Below are 26,305 nucleotides of genomic sequence, written 5' to 3' on the forward strand. Positions count from 1 at the left end.
TAGTAATTATAATAATAATAAAAAAAAAAAAAATTGTTGTGTAAAAATATAGTAAAACGGGTTTTATTTTAATTTTATGAAAATTTAAAATTTGCAAGGTTTATATAAGTACTTCATACCTACTTGTATTATTTTGATTTTTAAATGGCAACTTAAATATTTTGTTATATAATCTAAGGTCAGATACTTTCTAAATATGTTGATATTTAAATATCATATCGAACGTTAAACAGTTTTTTTTTACTAAAATAAATATTCAGAGTTAAAAAGATTAGAAGGGTACATTCAATTTTAATTTTTATATACCTAGGTTCTAGGTAGGTTACTTGTACTATTACATATTATATTTTTTTATACTTTAACGCCAGTTAATACGGGCATAAAAGATGCTCTAAAAACAATACAAATGAACAGATTACCGCCGAATTGTTTAAAATGTAATAGTATATACATTTATCTTAATTATAATGTAATTTAACGTTAAAAAAAATGTATATAAGTACAGAGTTGACTAATTTGTATACTAATAATACAATCCGATGAATTTGGTTCATCTTCGATATCTACACCTTCATTCGGTGTGATTTATTTCAAAAGCGAATAATTATTGCAACTTATATATTTTTTAACTCTATACTCTGAAGCAAAATAATTTTCTAACCATTTTGGTGTATATAAATATTGAATAGCAAACTATTAAGATAAATACTAATTAAATCCAAAGCAAAATCTTATTAGCTCTAGTGGCGTCGTTTGTGGTGGCAGGGTGGGCATTTCCCCCCCCCCCATGTCAGTAGTGGGTCGCTGTCGGGCCGGGTATGGAATAGCTTTGGGCCGCAAGCCCGCAAACATGATTCATGACATGCATGTCATTGCAAAATTTAATGTAGCCATGATTCGTGGCTCGTGCTAATAGGTATGTAAATAATTATAGGGTATCTGCATGTATGACTGTATCGTTATTAATTTATTAGTTATAGCTGAGGAGAAGGAAACAGCTTCACTATACCTAATAGATTTAAATCAAGCTGTTTGGAGCTATGCAAACTAGAAGATACCCTGTTATTGCCTAGTATCTAAGCAACTCTTGAAAAACATAAATTAATAATAATCAATAAATACTTAATAATTTATTGTATATTTTGTTTTATTTTTTGTGAATGCCTTTATACTCATACTATTGGTGCAAATAGAACATAAATTGGGGTAAAATTACCCTGGAAATAAGTCATCGTATTGTAGTTAATAGCATTGAGTACAATATATACAATATAATTTACTCAATAGTAATAGGTAATATTGGGTATCCCTCTATATAGGTATTATATACTTATTGTTTAGTCATTGTTATCTCTCAAAAAATGTGTTATTTATGCCTAGATTAATCACGGTTATGTATAAAATTATTTAAGTAGGCCATTTGTATTGAGATAAAAATGTAATTGTGTTAGCGAGTGGTTTTTTTTTATGGGACGGTCAAAACTACCCCCTCTCTTCTCAAGGTATGGGTTCCCTGCAACGTCCAGACACGGCGTCATAACGCCGTGCTGTTTTACTCTTTGACGCTGCAGGGAAACCGTACCTTCAAAAACTGAAATGACGCCACTGATTAGCTCTGGATCAGTACCTGTCTTAAATTAATAAGCAAACCTGTTTTACCAAATGTAAATAAAGTAGGTACCGATAAAGGACTTAGGTATTATAATAAATTAAGTTATACAATATGTTGAATCCACTTCATTCCCCTTTTAGTTACGATTTGGAACATAAACAACATTTTAAGAGTAGTTTTTTTCAATGCCAAATATGTACTTTTATGCGACGATTCGCCCATGTATTTAATTATGGTGGTGTGTCGTGTGTGTCAAGTGAATAATTATTGACATTTTTATTTGTAAATCTTAAAAATAACCTAATATTATATGGCTTTGTGATGGTTAAATTCACCATTTAATCATGGAGCTGGTCATTATTTTACCCCATCTCCATTATAAAAATCTAAATGATGGCACTAGTTCTAATTTTGTGAGTTGTAGTGTTGACTAATTTTTAAATTTTACCCCGCCAAATGAAACACTCGTCGACGACATTGCTTGTCTGGCTTTATATAAAATAAAAACTATAGACTTTCGAAATAAGGTCTCAACATTTTACAAAAAACACGATAAAAATAGAGGTAAAGCTCACGGAAGGGTATAATATGATGCTATGATGGTTACAACAAAAAATGAAGATTGAACACAATATAATTACATATTTCAAGTCATTGGAGAATATCGCTGAAAATATCCAAACAGTTTGAAAATTAAACTATCTTAAATTAATTTTTTTTTTTTGTGTGTGTACCTATGCTAAAAAATATAAATTTAATATTTATATTTAATTCGAGATTATTTTTATCAAACAAAAAAGCTAGATTAATTTCTAAAAACTCCTTACATACAATGCATAATATTATTGTAATTATTTAATGCATATTATAGCTATAATACAAATTAGAAATTTTCGAATAATATTTTTTTAATATCAAGTTACTTGTTAGCTATTATTATTTTAGAAAATATTATATTTCAATTAAAAAACTGTTTATAATACTATAGTAGCTTAAAATTACTTTCTTATTATAAATATAATGTAAGTATCTAATAATACTTACATTGATATTATGTTTAAACAGAACGATTACAACGAGAAGGTATTAATCAAATATAAAATATGAGATCACGACATTTAAACAAAAACGCATTCTAAAATGTTAAGAGTTCGACATACCCAATCGAAAAATAATTTTGTAGGTACACTTGATTTGTATACCTACATACAAATTGAAATTAGTTTAAGGGATAAGACTGGAAGAAATCCAATAGATATTGGAAAATAAAGGCCACACAAATAGATATATCCAAACTCTGAAATTACTTTTTGTTGATATGAAAAAAAAAACGTCGAAGTTTAGATAAATATTTTATTTTTATATTAGTAGATATTATACTTCCTGTCTACAAATGTCAATACAAATATTTTATACTCTATTTTACAAATGTATTTTAAATGTTGCAATTTACGACGTACTATAGATACTAATACAAATACTAAATGCAAAATAATCGTAATTATAAATTAATGTATATAGGTAAGTACTTACATCATAATATTATAATACGAGTACCTATATTACATTACATCATTACAATCATTACATGCGAACGAAACAAAAACATCTATATGGCTATACCGTAGAATTGATTTTATACGATTTCATCAAACCCCGGTAAATTTCAAAAGCATATAAATACCAGCCAATTACCAACCCTAAAACACACAATGGATAAAAACAATTTTAAATTATTTTCTAAACTATAGTTTACCAATATAGGTATTTATATGATAACTAATATAAGTATAATATTAAGTTGATAAAATATATTTTTAGTCAAAAGTTTAAAATAGATTTCCATAATATATTAATATATTACGAGTATATTACCTATATAACGTTTCTCCGGATAATTGAGCGAGCTGCACAATAAGGGTTACATTTTCCTCAAAAAAATGAAATAAGTAATAGTTTATTAAATACACGATCCAATTTCACAAAAAAAAAACTTAAAAAATAATTCTATACTTAACAAACTTAACATGCTAATTCAGGTTTATTATATTTCTATATGCATGCAATATAATTTATAAATATGGGACGTTGAAATGAGATCCGAGATCTAATTTTATAGGTATTATATATTAAATATTACCTACTTATACAGCAATTCAGCGATAGAGGTTCAGTGTTTTCAAGACGTTTTGTAAAAATTGTAATCGTCGATTACGGTGATTTTATCCATTAATCCCAGTTTTTATTGTATTAGTAGTTAGTATCTATACTCATTTTGCCTATGTTTGTCTCTACATTATGTCGAAACTCGAAAAACTACAATTCGATAATAGATACCTGTCCTATCAATAGTGATAAAATAGTACTTACACCTAATCTTAACAATGCTACAATATATTAGTACCTAATTAGTATGGTGTACATATAACACGATAAAAATTTTACAAAATCGAAAAAAAAAGTGAACGATAAAGCATACCTATACGAACGTCAATATCATTGTAGACTGATCTACAAAAGCTTTACCGTCCAACTACCATACTTAACATTTATTTGATTCACTTCTACAGTTCTACTTGTCAACTGGAAACAATATGCCCTATTCAGTATTCCTCGGTCCTCGGGTTTAGCAAGCGGTAGGTAAGTGGGTAATAAGTTCCCTCTTAATGTCGAATTGTCAAAATTAAAATTACAAATAAATCGCGCATAATACTTAATAGTTCAATAAGTTTATAACATATAAGAAAAATGTTTACAAATTATACGATATTGAAAATATTTAGTATATTAACCTATTTTTAAATACCTAATATAATATTCAATAATATAACATACCTAAATATAGGTATAAGGTAAACTATTTAATATGTATATAGGTTTTAATAATTTAACCATTATTTGTGCTTAAAGAATTGAATAATATTCCATTCATTGAACGTATCTAAACCTAAACTTTTAGCGACATATAATATGTTGTAGGCATATAGTCAAATCAGACATTTTACTAAATGCCTAAGCAGATAGTCAAAAAATTTAATTTTTATAGCATTTTTCTATCAACTAAGACATTAAATTAAATGTCTATTTTAAGTCAGGCAAATAATAAAAATGTAACTATATTTTCTATTATTTACTTATAACTATTTTAAAAGAAAAACTAAATATTATTTAAATATATAAATAAATAAAAGTAATTACTATAGGTAAACCGGTTGGTCTTTTTTTAAATATTGCAGCAGAAAATGCCACAAAATAATAACATGCAAGGACAAGTAAAAACTAAAAGTAAACAAAATATTTTAGTTATAATATAATCTTTTTGTTCATTTATTATACTTATTCCATCACACCTAATTAGTCATTAGTTTATCACCTATATTTATGTATAGTTTAAGTTTGAAAACAATAGTAATGAAGGAAACAAAACTAAAAATTTTTTAAACATAAAATAGTAATAAATAATTAATAAAAAAATGTTATAGTTAAATGTCTAGGTGGAAGTAAAATTGCATAAAAATTATATTCTTTGACTATCTTAGTAAACTGCTTGATTTGACTATATGCCTACAAAATATCACATATTCATTATAATATGCATATAGCCCAATTGATAAAGCCAAATTGTTATTAATGATTAATAAAAGAAAAACAGTTTATTAGTATACAATGTTAATTTTATTTAAAAAATATGTATTTAAATGTAAATGTACTTATCATTAAATTATCAAAATATAACAAATGAATAGTTTTATTCAATGATTTTAGCATTTCCAACAAACGTAACACTGGGAAAATACTAATATTGTACCTGCAATGGAAAACATTACCTTCTTAGCATCTTATAGAATAATGGAATGTTTTTGATTTAATCTTATTTATTATTCTGTAATTTTCTTTACAAATAACATTATTAGTAAGAATTTATATATAAAAACCATAAACATTAGAATGGTAGGAACACACGAGAGCGAAACAAAGATGAGCATGACTCTAGGGATTGAAGAACACAAAGGTATAATAATAACAATAATTAGACAAACAAATATATATAATATATATATTATACATATACATACATACATATATACGATTATTATTTTATTTTTTAAAATTTTTTATAACTAGAATAATTTAATTTTTTTCCCATGGTAGAAAAAGGAGACTGTAACACAGCGTTCACAAACACTGGACACTTATACACATATTAATAAAATGCACGTTTGTATACAAAACAAATAACAGCGCGCGAAACGTCGTCAAAATTAAACAAGAACAAGATAACCGAATACATAATAATATCTCCGACACATATATATATAATAATAATAATTCATACAAAATGCAACGTACGTAAATAATTATCTTAGTCCTGACTGCATGCATACACAGATATTATAATTCTATTACAAACGATACATTGGATTCATTGGAAAAAATGCACTCAACGGCTGATGGACAGATTGTAGAAAAAAAACTGCATATCTTATCGCCTAACATCCCCCCCCCCAATAATAAAAAATATCAAAATAATATATACTCCTGTTGTGTCCGGGTGAGGCTGTCGTGGTTTTTTTCCCTGCGTTTTACTTAGCTCTTTCTCGGTCTTACTTTATTTTTACTTTTTTTTTTAAATATTATATATATTTCTTATTTTTATTTAAATTTTTTTTACAGTCGGCTTACCTACCAGTGGTGTTATGGAAATATAGTTTATAAATCATTATTTATATTTTAATTATTATTATTCGTTTATTTAATTTTTTTTACTAACCCTTTCACCAAACTATTCTATGATAAGTTTTGAAATAAAAATTTAATTTTTTTTTAAGAAAAAAATATAAAGCGTACAATTATTCTATTAATATTATAATGCTAATTTTTGTGTTATTTTATTTACGGCTTATGGGTGATCTAAATACATACATAAACATATTATATTTTTTTCCTTGTTTTTTTTTTTTTATCTAATGACTTGAACGCCTCAAAATTTGTTAGAGCCGATAATTATTCAAACAGAACTTTATGCAACAACCGATTCCACATAAGTCAACGTGTGTAGTTTAAATTATATGCCATAGTTGTTTTAAAGAGAAACAATAATTATATTTGTGTAAAAAGTATTTTTCTTTAAATTAAAATCGACACAAGTATATGGATAAATTATTAAAAAATAAAATTAGGTATTCTTATCATGAGCTTGTATTAGTTTTTTTTTATATAATTCTAATAAAATAACTATTACAACAAGCTTTAAAAATAAATATTAGACATAATAAAAAAAAATTGTATATGCGTTCATGTCATAATTATAAAGTGATTATTTTGTCCAAGAAAAAATAAAGCCCAAAAATGAGATTAACTATAAAAATGAAGCACTCAAAGATATAATAATAATAATAAATAATAAGAATAAAAACTAAAGACAAGCACAATAAAGTTATTTTCATTATCTTGTAATATCAATTTTTAGTTAAATGTAAAATAAATATGACGTTATTTTCACAATTTTAAATTGCCAAAAAAAAAATTAAATAATAAATGGTTTATATTATAGTTCTAAAATACACATAAATATTGAATAGTCCATTTTTTTTTTTATTTTTTCTTTAAGTTGTAAAACATGTATAATTATTGTAAATAGGGATTGGTGGATATCCAGCAGTAATAAATAAAAACCCCATTTACATTTTTGTACAATTAATATAAAATGTGTTATCATATCAATCAGCCGTTTTAATTTCTACTATAACTAATATACATTTGTTGATATATAATATGACAACATCGGTAATGGTTCAAGATATAAACGGCCGCCTGTACGGATTTAACTACTATTACAAATACAAAATGAATGTATAATTATTATAAATTTAAAACGAAAAAAAATAGATACGGGAGGAAATGTGCCCACGAATCTACAGATATCTATCCTATAATAGTAATAATAATGTTTAATAATCGATTAACTTTCAATTATTTTGTAAATTTTTTTTTTTATATTACTTATTTAAATGCCCATGAAGTTGCTTTAATAATAATAATTAGTGTTTCACGACATTTTTAAAACCGAATAAATTTTAGTCAATAATTGTTTATATTTCCCCCAGTAACCGAACTATGTATAATGAATCTTTGGTTAAGCGCTTCGTAAAGCTTGGGGTTGCTTGGTCAGAGCGTTCTTGTTCTAAAAATATATTATTAAATTTAAATATAACAATAAAACTGTATATAAACTATTGTGTAGTGTATAAATTACAAAAAAATATTCTATTGATGTGAATCACAATGTTTTAAGTCACAGACAGTTATTTTGAATTATAATTTCATAATTATATAATGCCCATAATAAATTGAGTATGTGTTGATTATTCAGTATGTAAGTCTAGAACAAGATGCTGGAGACAAAATTGTTACATGTCAACAATATATATTTTTAATATTATTATTTATAATTAAATATAGTATAACAATTATTTTATGGACTAGACCTCCTACTAGTCCATTTAGAAATGCTACTGTGGCATTGTTTAATTTATGTAAGTGGGGGATGGATGGATTATCGCTAAATTTGTAGCCAGGTCAATGTTTCAACCTAGTAAAAGAGCAAAAAAAAAAAAAAGGTAATAATAGATTGCGTTTAATTTATTTTTATGGGAGAGAAGATGTTATTTAGAAATAGCAAAAAATGTTTTATTTTGTTTTTAATTTTGAGGGGTGTTGTAACTTAGTTTGAAATTTTGTATCTCCATTTTCTATGTAACCCTCCTGGGAAGGGAGAGCTACATCCTACCATAGTTATTTTTTTTTTTTATAAAATTTTTATAAATATATAAATATATATATAATATATACTTTTTAAATATAAAAAAAAATTAACAAAAAAAAAATTAATAAATTAAAAATTAAATAACTTTTAACAATTTATCAAAAATAAATTTAAGGAAAAAAAGGTATTTTTTTTTCAAAATTTTGTCTCCCTCTTTTTAATTAAAAAAAAAAAATCCCTAACTTTAATCATGTATAAAAAGAGCCGATTGTGAAAGGTAGATAGAGGCAAAAATCGTCTCTATCTATACCCTAACAATCGTTTGTACTCTTGGTCACGCAATCAGTCACATCCCCTCCTTTTGACCTATAAGGTCAACAGTAGCTCTTAATTTGTTGTGAGGAAAGACAGCCATTAATTCCTGTAGCAAATAAACCGACAACAATAATGTATAGTATGAATATCATTATTTGTTATGTAGAAATATTTAACGCCGGTGGAGGAGATATATTTGCCAGGAACTAATGGTAACTGTCATCGACTCACTGTTGTGGTGTTTCTGTGGGTCTGCTGTTGCGTTGTTGTGGACGTGGCACCGGATTTGCTCCAGATGCAACCATTGAACGAATTCTTCTTTGAGCCGACTAAAAATTAAATTACAAAAATATTATATTAATAATATTTATTAAAGAAACCATTTAAAATATAATTATGATACTTACTTGCGTAGCCAAAAAGTGACCAATAATGTGTACAGTGGTAGTATCTTCTGTGCCATCAGTTGATCCTTGTGTTGGCAGTTTAATTATAGATCCAGTAACTCTTTGCAATTCTCTAACATTTGATCCTCCACGGCCTATTATGCGACCAACTTGGCTACTAGGCACCAATATTTCTACTGTCAATCTAACTTCTTCATTATTTGGTACAAAACCTTCATCCCGCAACTTGTCAAATATCATACCTTGAGCCTATAAAAGTGCAACAAATAATTATTTAAATTGAAATATAATATATTACAAATAATTACTAAAGCTACTAAGTTGATTACCCAAAAAACATAAAATAATAACCTATAAAAAAAAATGTAAATAATATCTCAACAATGTTGCAACTGTAAAATTTGACATAAATCAATAAATTATAAATGAGAAAAAAAAGTTGTGACCTCTCTTTCTTGTGAAATTGGTTTAATACCCCTAAAATAACAAAATGTGATAATAAAAGGCCGAGAAAATGAAAATAAAAATGATTAATTAAATTTTTTAAAAACATTTTTAGTTAAGAAAGCGTCATTGGAAATACTTAAAAAAAAAAAAATTGAACTATCAAGCTTAAAACAGTAATTTATTATGATAAAAATATTTTATATTATACCTTCCACTGAGAATCAGCTGTACCAACAATTGTCACTTTTCGGCTAGCTTGTTGTGCGCTGTTTGCGTCACCTGTGCTGCTACCCGTTGCTCCTTGTTTTTCATTTTCTGTTGATGCAACTTTGACTGATGCACCACTAAATCTAATCATACTACGGATATTGGAACCCTTAGTACCAATTATAGCACCAACGGCACTGTTTGGTATAAACAAAAATGCTGTTTCCTAAAATTAAATAATATTTATATAGGTATGTTAAATAAAAATAACTCGGGTGTTATAAAAAAAATGTATATTAATTTGTAAGTATACCTGAACATCTGCAGCCAAAGCTGGATTAATTGGTGGAATGGTAGATGGATACATGGGAGGATATGGTGCTGGTGCAAATTGTTGATAACTAGTTGGACCACCGCGGCCTGGATAAGTTATACCTGTTGCTGACATCATTGCCATTGGATGAAGTCCAGGGAACATAACAGTTTGAGGCTAAGCAAAAATACACAATTATAATGTTAGGTCAGAAAATTTAACCGTTTACTATTTAAATAATAATTGCAGAGTAAATACTTACAGCCATAGATTGTAGATCATTTTCAAAACTTTGTCTGAGCTTAGCGCTAATTTGAGCCTCTGCTTTAGACATATTCTCTATTGAGCCTTTGACAGTAATTATCCTTTCGTAGTTGAAGCTGTTGATGTCATTTATGCTATAATTATTTTGAATTGTTGATTACTATCTAATTTTTTACAAACATGAACATGTTTGTACTTTTTACTTACCTAGATACAGTAATTTTTGTTTCAGTTTCAGACATAATTCTCTTGATCGTATTACCCTCCTTTCCGATTATTCTACCAATCAGATTATTATGAGCCAAGATTTTCAGTATCACATCACTAAAAAATATAATTATAAAATCCATATTAATTAATAAATGTGTAAACCATTATTTCTTAAATTTAATACAAGGAATTAGTCATAACACAATTTATAATTACCTTTTATTAGTGTTAGTCGCTTCTTGTTGCATAACTTCCAAAATTTTGCGACATGCGTTAGTGCAATTTTCTGGATTACCATAGATGGTTATAGCTTTTTCCAAGGATCCAACATTATCTTTTCTATGAACATCCACTCTAGAACATAAAATAATATTGTTATTACCTAATTTATAACAATAACATACCAACGTAATCAACCTTCTTAATTAAATTAATAAAATAATACTTAACAACATATATTTTACCTGGCTCTTGTCTGTTGTGTTATTTGTCGAATTGTAGAACCACCACGGCCAATAATAGCACCAACCATATCGCTGTGCACTAGTATGCGTAAAGGAAACTCTGTTTGCCTATTCCCAATAGTAGGAGTAGCGCCAGGGGCGCCATAGGTCCTTTGTCTTATCGCACTACGATTTCTCCTTTCCATGGCTGGTTCAACTTTAACCTGGCAACCCTCAAGCTCTAAACCTGGCAAATTAGCTAATGCACTATAAAGTTAAAATACACTAAATTAGTACCTAAATGTAAAATACATTGCACCCAATTGGTACACATTTGAAGTTAGAAATTAGAATACGTATATTTTAATAATTGTATTATTCTATCATATTCCACATGATGTTATAATCATTATAAAAAAAAGGTATGAATCGATATTATGAAATCAAAAATATAATACCAAATTAAATGGCCAGAAGTTTACAATTTTGCAGTTACACAATGTAACACCAAAGAGACTACTCTGGGTCCTAACGTCTCTGAACAGTACATAATGACATAGTGGGAAGGATGGGTTGTAATTTATATGCTCACTTGTGTGCTTGTTCGGTGGATTCGAATGTGATCTGTATGACCTGTGTTGGTCCATCGCGTTGGCTGAGCTTTTCGATGTCTTTGACTTGACCGAACTGCAACAGTATCTGATCCAACTGTTCGAATCGAACGCTGCTTGGCACGTTGCTGATTACGATCTTATTGGCACTGTAACGAGAACGAAAACAAGACTGAAGATTATTGAGTGCCGGCACGAGTAAATTTTGAAGGCGGTGGGACCACGTGTGTCCGCCGTGGCGTATACCACAACGTGTTGTGCTGTTGTGCAATCGTGTCGAGGGTGCAGGAGGTTGACGGACGACGGTGATGTGAAGAACATCGAGAGTATACCTAAAATAATGGTCGACATTGTTGCGAAACCACGTCCTCCTCCACCGCCGCCGCCGCTACCACAACGACTTCAGACTTGGCGCAGTACTACACCTCCCTAATCAGTAATTCATCAGTCCGACCCTACACCGCCCCTACAGTGTGACGGTTTCTAAGTTTCTTTATCTACTATCGTGCCGTACACTCGTACGACATTATAAACATTAACTCTGGGTTGTCATGCATCTATGTTTATTTTTGTTTATTTATTACCGTTGTTCATTACTAATAAACAGGTAGATAATAGTGTATTACTACAACTGACAGTAGTTGTACTAGTTGTATAACTGCTTTATTTGTATTATATACGTTTATACATAGGTACTACACAGATATCGTCAACGAATGTATGATAATGATATTATTATTATTATTATTATTATTATTATTTATTGTGTACAAAAACATCGTAAAACGATAGTGTGTGCGTATGTGGTATATGTATTCGGTTGTGTTTTAGTGTAAGCGTACGTTACTCCGTTAGCATTGGCGTTATCGTCATTGAGTTTTCGATTTCGCAAACGTCGGCGCCCGACGGGTCGACGGAAGAGACGAAAAACGAATTACAGGGCGGAGGGAGTGTAGGTGGCGGCGCCGCGAATGCGGTCCGACAGTGTTGCCACGTCGTCGCCGTCGCAGGCACCCGGCGTTTGCAGCCAGTTTTAAGTACACGTTGCCGGTGTTTTTTATTTTTTTTTTTTATTTTCACGTAACCTACTGCGCCGGACACGGATCCGCTTTGCCCGACAGTGTGACCGCCGATTCCGGAACACTCCCGTTATCAATCAATCGTAAATATACTATTATACAAAATACTACATTTTATTATAATGCCGTTTTGCATTATTGTTAATGGCATTATTGGCATTATCGTAATTTGTATGATATAATAAGTAGAAGTTAAATAAGGATATTAATAAGATTAACGAAACGCAAAGTAATTTTCAAAGACGAATTTAATAGCCCCCTCCGAGTGGCGGACCGAATCGATCCACGGACGAAATAATATTATAATGTGGCCATGGTAGTAGACAGCTGCTGCTACTTCTAGTGAGTTCTAGGACAGCACGATTTTGTTTGTACGGTAGGGGTAGTATGTACCACACTACCATGTTATTGGTATGCTATGTTTGTGGCAGCCCCGGTATGGCGGCGGTATCAAATGTCGAATACCCTACCCAACGTAGACCCCGCTGTCTTTCCTTCCGTAGTTCCGTCAGTTAACACACTTTTGTATGTAACGAGCGGGAGATGTATTGTACAATTTCGGTCGGAAAAAAATGAGAAATTAGAATGATTGACATGAAAGACGAGTCCCAGTCTCATGTTCGTCCATGATAATACAACTATAAGGGAAATTCGACGATTTTAGCAAATTAGCTATTTGAGAAACATAATAAACCACCCAAAGATCCAAAAAATTTTACTTGTCGACTTATAAAAATAATTGTCACGATAATTGGATACACACACACACTCATGAGGAGCGTAAAAGAAAAGAAATTATTTTTAAACGACTATTTAATAATTAATTAAATATCTTTTGACGATGACGCAGACAGTTCACTGCTTTAATACTTGAAGAAACAGATCAGCAGATAGAAAAAGAGAGCCCTTAGTGATAGGACGAGAAAATGACTTATCCAGGATAAAATCCTTAATAAGACTATTACTAACTTATTATGTTTCGGTATACCACTTCCCGGGTGTAGAAAAAGTGCATAATATATGTTGTTATAACGCAATCAGACTACCTGAGTAGAAATTATTAGACGCAGATGTGTGTGGGCGTAGTGTTGTGTACACTAAGCGCACACAAATACAATACTGCCAATCTAGAATGGAACCAGAGCTTAAGCTTATTCCAACCTGCCGTTACTTAAACATTGCAAATATATGCAAGATCAAATCGAAAATCCGATCAAACCCACAGAAAACAAATGTCAAATAACAATGTCAGCAACATAAATGTCGTGAAGTACATAAGGATTTTTTAAACATATATATATTTTTATGTATATTCTTTTTGAAACGTGCACACGTTTAATTCTATGAACGAGAAATAAATAATAATACAATCGTTCGATACGATGACCGATGACTACGTTGATCTTATACATTGAAATGAAACATATTTATGTTTCTTGAAACAATTTTATGTGAGTACACGACTCATTCGCCAAATTATATGTAGTTTATTTGATAGATTTGAAAAACATGAAATCAGTTAATAAATAAACCTAACCATTTAATGAAAACAATTATAGATTTTTAATAATGTAATTAGTTTTAACTCGATACGAATTAAAAAATATGCACAAATTATATAAACTTACTATAGTACTCAAGGTATATATACTACATATTAGATATATAATCAAATCAAAACAATTATTAGCCTCATACCGAAACTTTACATCCTAACACATAAATAATACACCAATATACTGTTATACATCAATAACGTTTTATTTTTAGATAAAAAATACATTGATATCGTATTATCGTAAGAAAAAGATTAACAAACAATTTTTGTTGATGTTAAGGAATGAAACGCCAATAATGACAATAATTATTAGCATTTTGTTTGACAAAGTAACATATATCCTGTCAATAAAAGAAAAAAAAATTGAAATATGCCCCCTGCATATAATTTTGAAATAATGGCGTATATCCATGGCAAGCACATAATACACATTGCTACATATTTGTATTTTATTATATATTATGTTATAATTATAATAATGTGTGTATATATTATACATATATTAATATATATTATATATATATACTAAAAACATAATGTGTGTTATTACAAGTTCGCATTATACTTTTGTTATTACTTTTTAATTATTATTTCCGGCCATCATTCTTCATACATTATTTTTAACTTATAATTGTAGGTTAAGTCATAGTAAATAATTGTTACTGTTGTTGTAATTAAACTTATATAATATATTAATACGAGATTAAAGTGGCATAAAATTAGTTATCGTCAGGTAAAACATCGGACGAAAGAATTTGAAGAAAAAATAATTATTTTAATAATCAATCGTTATAGTAACAGTACAAAAATTAAAAATTAGCGAGACAATTTAATATAAACAATAAACATATAATATAATATATATAAAGTACACATAATTAGTACATTTTTTTTTGTGGAACAGACTACAACTACATCACCACCAGAAGTTCTGGTCCCGAACATTACTTATAATAATATATCAGAGCATGATCATGTTATACATTACGTCTCCACTAGACACTCAGTATTATCTCATAGTATTATAAATAAAAATATCACCAACTAGTACTTACAAACTAATTATCGCCACCACTTAAATCGAGTTTATGTTTTAAAATGATAAAAAATCAAAATACCGGTATCATACAACAATTATCTTGATTTAAAAATTAATAAATACATTATATTTGAATACCTATATTAGCAGGAATATAATTATCATAAGATAATAAATTATTATATTATTATTTATTTTACAATATTACAGCGATTACCTAAGACAATAAGACGTGATATAATATTACTGCTGTAGCGCTATATCGCCAGGGTACAGGATGGTTATTAATTATTATATACCATTTTTCAATGGTATACAATGGTATTAAATGGTAACCATTATTCAATGGTTAGTTACTTATTATAGGTACGCAGTAGCCAGTCACTATGATGTAAATTAATTTCACTGCAGGAAGGTTTCATAATTAAAACTCAAAAATATAATTGAGAAAATTCAAATCGGCACACACCGCTTTTCACACACGTTCAAATTTTGAACAACAATAGTATAATTTGAACGAATGTTACTCGCTCCTCTGATGAATCACGCAGTAACCGTTGATACAAATTGTACATTTCGAAATTGTTTCCAATTTCCGATGATAACTGGTAACGCTGTCACTATGCCGTCTGACAATTGGACCGGTTTACTCCAGTAGCTTATACATGTAGATCAAAAGTAGTCGTAAGACGGGGTGACGCTGCCATACCGACAAAGTCTAATTTTAAATTGCTAGGAATTTGAAATTGACTTGAAGAATACTCCCACCTCGAGACGAATTAAATACTTATTATTTATACTGTTTATTATTTTGAAGGTGTACATAAGTAATTCTCGTATTATCCATTATCAACGAATTTTGATTTTATGTGGTATATTAAGTCACTCTATGCTTTAAAAGTTTACAATACATTCTGTTAGTCATCCGCTCATTGATTGTATTTATTATTAGTTATTAGTTATTACAATATTATTACCATTGCGATTGGCGAGTCAATAACTATAAAATTCAAAAGATGTAGGGCCGAATCTATACGTTTACTTGTGTTACCCCCCCCCACCCCAATATCACACACATAAATACATATATTATTAAATCATGGTGAATTTGACGTCTGCACTAGATAAAAATTATAAGGGCTGTGAATTTGTAGGAAAGTGAATTTTTATTTTATGATTGTGAAACGTAGCTTTGTATAATTTGAATTATGTAACAACAAATTTATTTACGAAACTTTTATAATGGATTTTTTGATATTTTTAACAAAATTTCATTAATTAACATTTTTGAAAACCTTTTAAAATTTTTAAAAAATGTTCCAGGCAAATAGCATTATTAAAAGATCAAAATTAAAATTAAAATTAAATCAACTTTTTATTAAAAAAATACATTTTTGCATGTAATATACTAATATCAATATAAAAATTAAATTAAAAATTATTTTAAGTGCATTTTGTTCAATAATTTTTGAAATTTTAAATGGATTTTTAAGGTTTTTTAGTGCATTAAATGCACAGCACTAACAATAATATAAAACAACTCGGCGACGTTTATAAAACAAAAAAATATTAATCTATAATATAAGTATATATCGTGTTGTAGGTATGTAGGCGTTCAATTTCAACGACGACAAATATTGTTGATGTTCCAGCCAGTAATATAAATATAACCTTATAACGTCATTATAATCGTATAACTACAGAATATACATGATATAATATAATAAGTAGTGTCAGAACGTATTATTATACTTATATTAAATTTACAATACTGAATAAAAATTCATAACCCATTTATTCCATTCTATGCTGCACACAATAATACGCGTAGGTAACTACCACCTAAATAGTTGTTATCTTTATACATTTGCAATGCGTTTAACACGTACTTAGGAAAATACACTAATTTACTTTGGTTCATTATTATTATTTTTTCCATTTTGAAATGACACACATACCATATTCCGTTTTCAGAAAACTGTCAAAAACCTACACCATGAATGTGCGAACGCGTTTTTATGAAATATTATTGAACGTCGAAAGACCTGTATGGCTGTTTGTGGTACATTATGTTTTATGTTCGAATGTATTAGGAATACAATAATATTGATTCAAATAAAATATCTGGACTGAGTATAGAAAAAAATCCAAATGAATATTTTGACGATTTTTACTGTACAATAAAAATATCGTGAGTTCTCGGTATCTACTATAAATAAACCATTCAAATATTTGTGAATGTATGTTCAGTTTATACATATTACTTACTTAATTAAAATTTACTAAAACGTATTACTATAGTTATTTTTTTTTTAATATGAACTGTTTTCGTAAACTTCAATAGGTAATATAATATAATATAATATAATATGCAAGTAAATGATAATGTCACAAAGCCGAATAAAGTTTGAAATAAGAATTATTTTTTGAAATTTTTGTCATAGTCTTTATGTCTGTATACAATTTACGGGAGGAAATGTACTTAAAATATACGCGCCGGTGAGTTCATAAGCTCCATCATAATATCGAATTTCAATAGCTCTTTAACAATATATAGCTTATTTATAAAAACCCTTGAAAGCTCTATTTAATAATAAACGCGCGCCATATGCATATTGTTATATAATTCAAGTATCTGTGCGATTCTGACCAAAATGGAGTCATTAAAAACCTGCAGAAGTTACGCCCATCATGATTTAAGGGTAATAACATTTTTTTAAACTACAAAAGAAAATCAATATTTATTAATTTATTGCCAACATGCATAATATAAGACATGTATTCATGCGTATCATACCGTCATATTATAGACTTAATACATTAGGCGGTGAGATGGGTTTTATTTAATCATAATTATCACCTTTGCAAATATTGTCGTCATCGTATAAAAAGCGAAAAAAAGTATAAAGTTATATAAATTTAAAAATAGAATAATAAAAATTTGCATGACTGCAGCGACGATAAAAGTTTATATATTTTGTTATAACTTATAAGTTATAAGTATTAACAACAATATATAATATTATTATACAATATGTCGTGGTATATGAGGTACGTTAAAAAAAATAGTCATAATTTTTAATTAGATATATTTAATATATCTAATTATTTATTTACATTTATCAGCTATTTATATCGATATCCTGTATATTAATCATATACATTGCAAGGACTTCAAAAACTTATAGTAAAAATTTTATCCGTGGATAAATAAAACATAATAAATATAAATATCGCCTTGTATACCCATATAATAATTTAAGGTATTGATATGGACTGGAGTAATATAAACATTATGCATACATGCGTTTCGGGAAAAATAATTATACAGGTTGCACCATAATAAAGTTTGTAGGTTAAGACCATTGTAATGAATATAACAGGGAAAGAAAGATACGAATATTAACATACATATTATATAATAATATTATAATAGAGAAGATCTAAAAAAGCAAAAACCTAATATTTTAGAAATATAACATAATATAACCAGGTTAATTAAAAAAAAATAGATTGTATTTCGTTTAGGACCGGTTTCTTTCGATTTCAACACTTGTGTTAAATGCCAAAGGATATGTATATATTATATCATATACCTTATTAATATAGGCTACTGTATTGAGTAATGAGGCAAGCTAAAAGACATAAATGGGCGGATCAAAAAATAGGGGGATATTGTAAGTCGACCTTGAAATCTTATAGGCACTAGAAAGAATTTGTTTTGTGCACATGCCGCCAGGGGTCATTGCCTAGCATTCGAAATAAATATTGCCTACACACGCACACACAGGATATACTACACAAAATAAATACACTATCTTCGATGACGTTGGAAAATTCGAATTCCACATGATCCAAAATAATGTTTCGTATTATATACATAATAAAATATTTATTTATAATACTGTAAATCTAACTGAACCAGATGAATAATTGAAACTAGCAGAATATAGGTTAAAAATTAGGGAATAATTTTTAAAATACGACTGTATAAAGTTAACTATATAAAAATGGTATTTTATAGGTACATATTTATCATAAAAACAGTAACTTGATATAGCTCCGGATATATATAAATATATAATATAATATAAATTAAAAGCGATTAATTAAAAAACAGTATAAAATCGCTGTATATTAATTGAGTCCCAATACATAGACGGGGAAAAAATAATATGCCAATTATCAGTAATTGAGTCCGCAGTTGGGAAATCATAAATATACTAATTGTGTCCGATAATTATTTTGAGTAAAATATAAAAACAACCATAATTTAAGTATATGGAGACAACTACGTGATATCGTTGATATCCATTTCATACAATGTTTATAGCACAAGTTTGTACCAATATATATAAAATGTAATTTTATCATCACCTATATTCATTTAATATTTAAATTATTTATATTATATTATAGCCATACATTACTATGTAATAAAGTATTTAAAAAAAAACATTTTTTAAGTCTGTAAAAATGGAAAGGAAGATGTTTTTTTAAAGTTTGACAGGTCTTAGTATATTAAAACACGGACTAAATTAGAATATACCTTGAAAACTCCAAACTCAATTCATCCTAAAAGGTTGTATATGGACTCAATTCGTATGCAGGCTACATAATATTACGAACTGTAGTAATTTTAATTTATATACACCTATAATATACCTATATAAAAAGGAAAACAATTCTAGTTCATACTTAATTGCATAAAAAAATTCAACTGCATCTTCAGAAATAATGAATCAAAAACATTTTTAAAACACACATTAGGCATCCAAAGACACGGTTTTTTTCTTGAAATCAAATATTTAATATTTTAATGAAGATCCTAATGAAAGTTACGCAACGATTTTTTGTTTTTGTTTTTTGCTCGTTCAAACTTAATAATCCATAATACCATACAATAAGATCCATAAAATTAGCAATCAATACTAAAAATCGAAATTTTCAATTAATAAAATACGCCGCACAATTTACTCAATTGATTCGTTCAGTATTGACAAGTTTAAAAGTATAATCTACATAATATGTAATGGTATACTTAAAATGATTGTAAAACAATAAGAAATATATGAGTTACAAGTCTAGACTTTTAAGTACTAATATGGCAATGTCATTTAATATTAAATAAATAAATAAATTACTTCAAAATAGTTTTAGAGTATTTAAAAATAGAATTTATTTTTCTTTTGAATAATTTACAATATTTTATCTGCCTGTGTGCTATTTTTAATACGTTATAATAGTCATGCCATGTTTGAAAAAGCCACAGCACGCTTATATTAGTATAGTTTTATAACACTCTAAGGTCAAAGTCATTTATGTTATTATTTTAATATTTTATGTTATTTATAATATAGGTACATTATAATATTATATACATGATTAAGTTTAGTGTAAAGATTAAAGACTAAATAGATTACAGCTAGAGATAATAAAATAACTAGGTGGAAAGAAGAGTCAAAAAATTTTTGAATCTTATTCTGACTATTAGACGAACTTAAAACAGACATAGTCATTTAGATTTTATAAGTCTATACACAACATTTTATAATGTTTTGAAAATAGTTGATTCAAAAATCCTAAAAATAATTTAGGTCTGCCCTTATTTCAATTCCAAGCTACTCAACAAAAAAAAGTATATGTATAACTACGTATTATATTTATCAATTAGGAATAAATATAATTTTCAATAGCAAATAATACATAATTATGTAACAACTGATGCATTAATTCAAAAATAGTTTATTCGCAATAAGGGTTAATAAAATTAATGTTAAACAAGAATATTAATACAATTAGTTGAAATGAACAAATATTTGAAAACATTCTATTTTAATTGACAATTTTTAATATAAATCTAAAATAACATTCGAATGGATTCGATTAAATGTTTACAAGAATAAATATTTAATCATCAGTATTGAACATTGAATCTACCTGCTTAATTATTTATTAAGCTTCGGATCACAACACTATTTTTTTATTATTTAATTTTCAATAAATGTATTAAAACTAACGATTAACACACTTGTACAATAAATATTATGTTTTTATTAATGAAAACATGCGAATTAATGTAATAAACATTATGAACTTGATATCATTTTGGTCATATGAAAATGCAATTTACATCTGAACTTCACTTATTAAACTATTTGTACATTATTAATCACATTACTTTAATTAATTAAATATTTATAGAATTTAATAAATTATTAAATATAATATACTATAAAATCAGTACTTGGTTATATGCGTAGTTAAATTTTAAATTAGATATTATTTTTCCGTAGGCAACATGAAAAAAATAAAACACTGTAAATAATATAATTTAAATATAAAGAAATTGACTAGGTATTTTATTGAAAAAATATAGTATTATAGTACTCGTATATTGAAATAACAATGCTAGAAAACAAACAATATCGTTAAATAATATTATAATATAATAAATCCCAGGCTTTTTTAGTTATCATAATTGTATTTGTCAACTCAGGAATTCTATCGGGCGAGCCAAAAGTTAGTGATGTAAGTAACTATAATATAGTTTGTGTACAGACTACAGATTATGACATGAAAGGTTAGGTTAGGTTAATTATGTCTCGAAGAAAACTTACCTTGGTTTTCTCCAAAACATAATTAAAATTTCAAATAGTAGTACGTCATAATCGAGGAAATAATGAACCATACTGGCATACCTATATTCTATTATAGCGGATTTCAACTTTATAGTAAACAAAAAAATTCGAAAATTCATTGTTATGATGCAAGGCGGATAGTTTCTGCAATTAACACCGTAACCAGACTCAAACTGTTGATAAAATAAGGACTGTTTTTAAAACCAGCAATAAATTTGACAAGACCCAGACGAGGTTGATAATATTTGCGAAACGCGGTGAATTACAAAATGTCTTCTGGACTCCAGACCGCCACAATTAATATTGTCAACAGAGTATAAATTTTAATAATACTATTTATTGTTTATTGACCAATGACAGTTCATAATTATAACGTAGTATATACCTGAGTACCTCACTTATACGCTATATTTAATATATTTTATTGCTGTACGCAAAACAAACAATAATTATATAATATAATTTAAAAATAACGAAACGCTTTATAATTGAAAAATTTACAAAAAAAAATATATAAAGTAATCGTTGTTCGCAAATCATACGTATATAACTAAATAACTTAATTTCAGCATAAAAACAAAATATACAAACCATAATATTTGGTTATCATAAATTAAAAACACACTAAGTATATATAGCTACACAGTACATTTACAATAAAATGGCTATAATAACTAAACAGTATAACTAGTAAAACTGTTTTTTAATTATCAAATATTTTCTTATGTTCAAATGTTCAAATGTTTACATTTTTGTTTTTAAGCAAGAAATGCAGTTTTAATTTAATACCAAGCGATTCTTTAATAACAAACTATTCATTAATTCAAAAACTATTAACATTTGAAATTTTTTTTAAATATTTGTTTTAGATAATTTATAGTCGAATAAAACAACATTTTTAATGTTTTTTAACTTACTCGAATGACAACATACATTTTTCTATTTTTCATTTCATATTCTAAAAATTTCCTTTTTTAAATGTAAATCGCATAAAAAAATATTTTCAAAAACGTTAATATAATTTTTGTAAATAATGATTGTTTGTATTGATTAAATAAAAATCATTCTGTAGTATAACCGTTTTTTAATAAAAATTATAATTAAAAAAATAAAACAAATCAATAATTGAATAATCACGATTTAAAAGCATTTAACCTTCACTGATAAGTATTTTAAAACTATAATAATAAACAAGTTTTAATTTATTTTATTCGACTAATTGTACATTAAATCGAAAAAATAAAAAAATAACATAAATTAAAAACAAATTTAAGAAAAAGTTTAATGGAAATTTCAAAACAAACCTAGACATAGCAACGTAGTGTCTTAACACATGGTTTAATCTTGAAAATCCGATAAACTGATTATAATTCTTTGGCGGGTTACACATAAATTTAATATATTTACTGGCCCTCATTACGAGTTTGACATTAATTGGGCTGTCAAATATTTGAAAACGTGTTAAACTCTATTGTATGTTTATGGACCCCATCTCAAAGATGTTAAAAAATAAATAACTTTATACGTATACTAAATATTTAAATACATTATATTATAACTACTATTAATCGCAGTAGTTTTGTTTTTAATTCAGGATATCAGGACTGAGAAACAAGTATAACACAATATTAAATAAATAATATATGACATACGACAACGAGTATAAAATTATATAAATATAAAAAAAAACAAATCTGATTGAACTGTGGTAGCTAAATAAGTGACGAATACTATATTATCTATATATATTTGACGTATTACAAGTTATAACGAGTCTAGGTGTATATACGCATCTATATGAACTAAAAGAAATATTAAGTCTCAATAAACATATTATTACACTATAACTTGGTGTGGAGGTGGCAGTTAGTATAATATTTTAATGATAAATCATAAATACGATAAACGGGCGCTCGACGACTGTTTTGTAGTTATCGCGTGCGTGTATAACATAGTACATAGGAAATTAATATAATAAGATCTATTACCCCTTGCGGCGGCGACCACCATCATATCAAAAACACCGGGCCACGGCGGCGGCATCGTCCCACGCGCAAAAAATTACCTCCTCCCCCGCGTCATATAATTCGCTTACCCCTTTCACCGTACGCCCCCACAATAACGCACACGCGCTGTTGAGACACACGAGCTATATGTTCGCATATATAGTAGGCGGTGCGGGCACGTGATTGTCCAGCCGCCGGTCCATCCCGTAAGCAGGATCCACACCCCCGCGCTGTACGGGTTATTGTGGATAGAACGCGTGCCCCATTGTACGCGGCTCGTACGCACACGCCAGTTGAAATTATAGACGGGATAGTAAAAAAAACGCAAAATACGCGGGGGCCACCCGCACTATATATATATATTATAAATATATGACATATATATGTAGATACAATAATGAAATATAATATGCGAATCCGACCTCCTATTGACTTGCTGCTGCAGTCAGAGATTTTTATTTCTATTTTTTTTTAGTTGTCACATCTCTCCTCACCCACTCATTTTTTTTTCGTTATTTCATCTTTTAGCTCTTTTTTCTCTGTTTAGTGCTCGAGAGTTAGTTCATATACGATTCACGAATATTTAAATATACATACAATATACACACAACATTAATATATATGCACGACTTGCCGTAATATATAGGTATTTATATAGATATATACCCTCCCATTATCCTAGATTGCGCAGAGGTGATTAAAAGTTGATGAAGGCCGAAGGGGATGCCACTACCATTATAAAATTATCGATTAACGTGATATATATAATAGGAACATTAATATATATGCCTTGACGTACCCCCGCCCCAAACATCACCACTGTGCATGTATGTGACATCAACTAAGTCATAATATTATACCGACCATGCCGATAAATTTGTTTTTTTTTGTTGTTATTACTCAAGTACTACTGTACTTGGTATTTTGATGTAATCATACATTTCCTTCATTTAGGCAGGACCGCTAATTCCTAATCCCAATCTATTTAATAAGTGAGATAATAGAACTTAACAATTGGGTCAGACTTGAGTATAGGTTGGTTATCGGGACAGTTGATTGAGGAAAAGATACCTACTAGCAATCTACGAATTTTTTTATATCGACTGTTCTAGAATCATTACGATAATCAATCGAAAATTATGCAACGAAGAATAATATATACCTACCTATTAAAAAGGCTAAAATGCTAGGCTAGGTAGATAGCTAAAACATGGCTCAAACTCTATGATATCAAACCTCATGTTTGATATCATCACTCACAATTCACAATTATAATAATATAACGACAAGCGTTCGTAATGTAATTTAAAAATCAATAATGATGATGTTAAGAATGTATGTTTCGTTGAGTTATTTACAAGACATCGTCGTGATATTCGTAACAAACATTTTTATTTTAAATAGTAAAAGTATATAATATATAATATTATATAAGAACGAATAATATATAAATAAAGTTGAAATTATTTTACTCAAATACTATTCTATAATGATTAATGGCGTTCTGCATAATAGCTAGAATATAGAAAATGACAGAATGCACTTAAATAATTTTAGTGTACCTAAGTTCATCAATCACACATGTTCTTGAATTTAGTATGGTTCGATTTTAAACAATAACATTAAATTTCAACAATTTTTTACTTATAACAGTAATATTAATGTATATTATATATACGTATTTTGGATCAAATTGTATTGCCAAGTGAACAATAAATGTATGTAAATTTTTTATTGGTTACTTTTTCAGATCTTAAAATGTATTATTACAGTAAACTAATATAGATATATTATACTATAAACTAAATATAAACATATTAAGCAAAAACATTAAAACACAATTACGAAAAATAAGTAATAATCAATATGGTAAATACTAATTAACGATTATAGTTTTGAGAAATTATAATCGTTAAAAATTAATCTATTATATACATAAATATGTATAAATAGTATATGCTACACATTAATATATTCATACAATATAATATTATTACAACATCTTATGAGTTCTCTAAGGGATAATGCATTTTTAATGTTCAATTCAATAATCTTCTACTAATGAATTCAAAGTACCATCATTTATCGATCACATATATTTTTCATACAACTAGCCTGGTAGCTAAGTTTAGAAATAATATTTTTACCCAAGCCACCTAAATGAAAACCAAAAATATTTGCAAACGTGTTCATTAAAAAATAGACTTGAATAAAATATGTAGTTACTTCATGGAAAAAATGTATTCGTTTCATGTCGTTTCAAAATATTAAAAACTAAAATACGACAAAAAAAAAACCGGTAGTGGTCAGAATTCAAATAACACTATATTATACTATAGTCCCAAATATAAGTATTCCAATTGCATTTAAAATTTTAAACACACATT

At 27.7% G+C, this 26,305-nt stretch overlaps 1 protein-coding gene across 7 annotated transcripts in view; it reads right to left on the reverse strand.

The window, feature by feature from the left end:
• Nucleotides 1-5,655: 5,655 nt before the first annotated feature.
• Nucleotides 5,656-26,305, reverse strand: part of LOC113549886 (insulin-like growth factor 2 mRNA-binding protein 2) — a 49,320-nt gene continuing 28,670 nt past the window's right edge. For 6 of the 7 annotated variants that reach the window (XM_026951389.1, XM_026951387.1, XM_026951391.1 and 3 more), the window contains 9 exons: nt 11,577-11,744; nt 11,006-11,251; nt 10,758-10,895; nt 10,539-10,655; nt 10,330-10,465; nt 10,068-10,244; nt 9,756-9,980; nt 9,101-9,349; nt 5,656-9,022 (listed from right to left, as the gene is read on the reverse strand). In XM_026951389.1, the coding sequence (XP_026807190.1) occupies nt 8,921-9,022; nt 9,101-9,349; nt 9,756-9,980; nt 10,068-10,244; nt 10,330-10,465; nt 10,539-10,655; nt 10,758-10,895; nt 11,006-11,251; nt 11,577-11,744 (1,558 nt within the window). In that variant the 3' untranslated portion in view covers nt 5,656-8,920. The remainder of the gene's footprint in view (nt 9,023-9,100; nt 9,350-9,755; nt 9,981-10,067; nt 10,245-10,329; nt 10,466-10,538; nt 10,656-10,757; nt 10,896-11,005; nt 11,252-11,576; nt 11,745-26,305) is intronic. The other variant, XM_026951388.1, reaches the window with a different exon arrangement.

This window comes from Rhopalosiphum maidis, chromosome 1, assembly GCF_003676215.2.
Source record: "Rhopalosiphum maidis isolate BTI-1 chromosome 1, ASM367621v3, whole genome shotgun sequence".
NCBI classification, from domain to species: Eukaryota; Metazoa; Arthropoda; class Insecta; order Hemiptera; family Aphididae; genus Rhopalosiphum; species Rhopalosiphum maidis.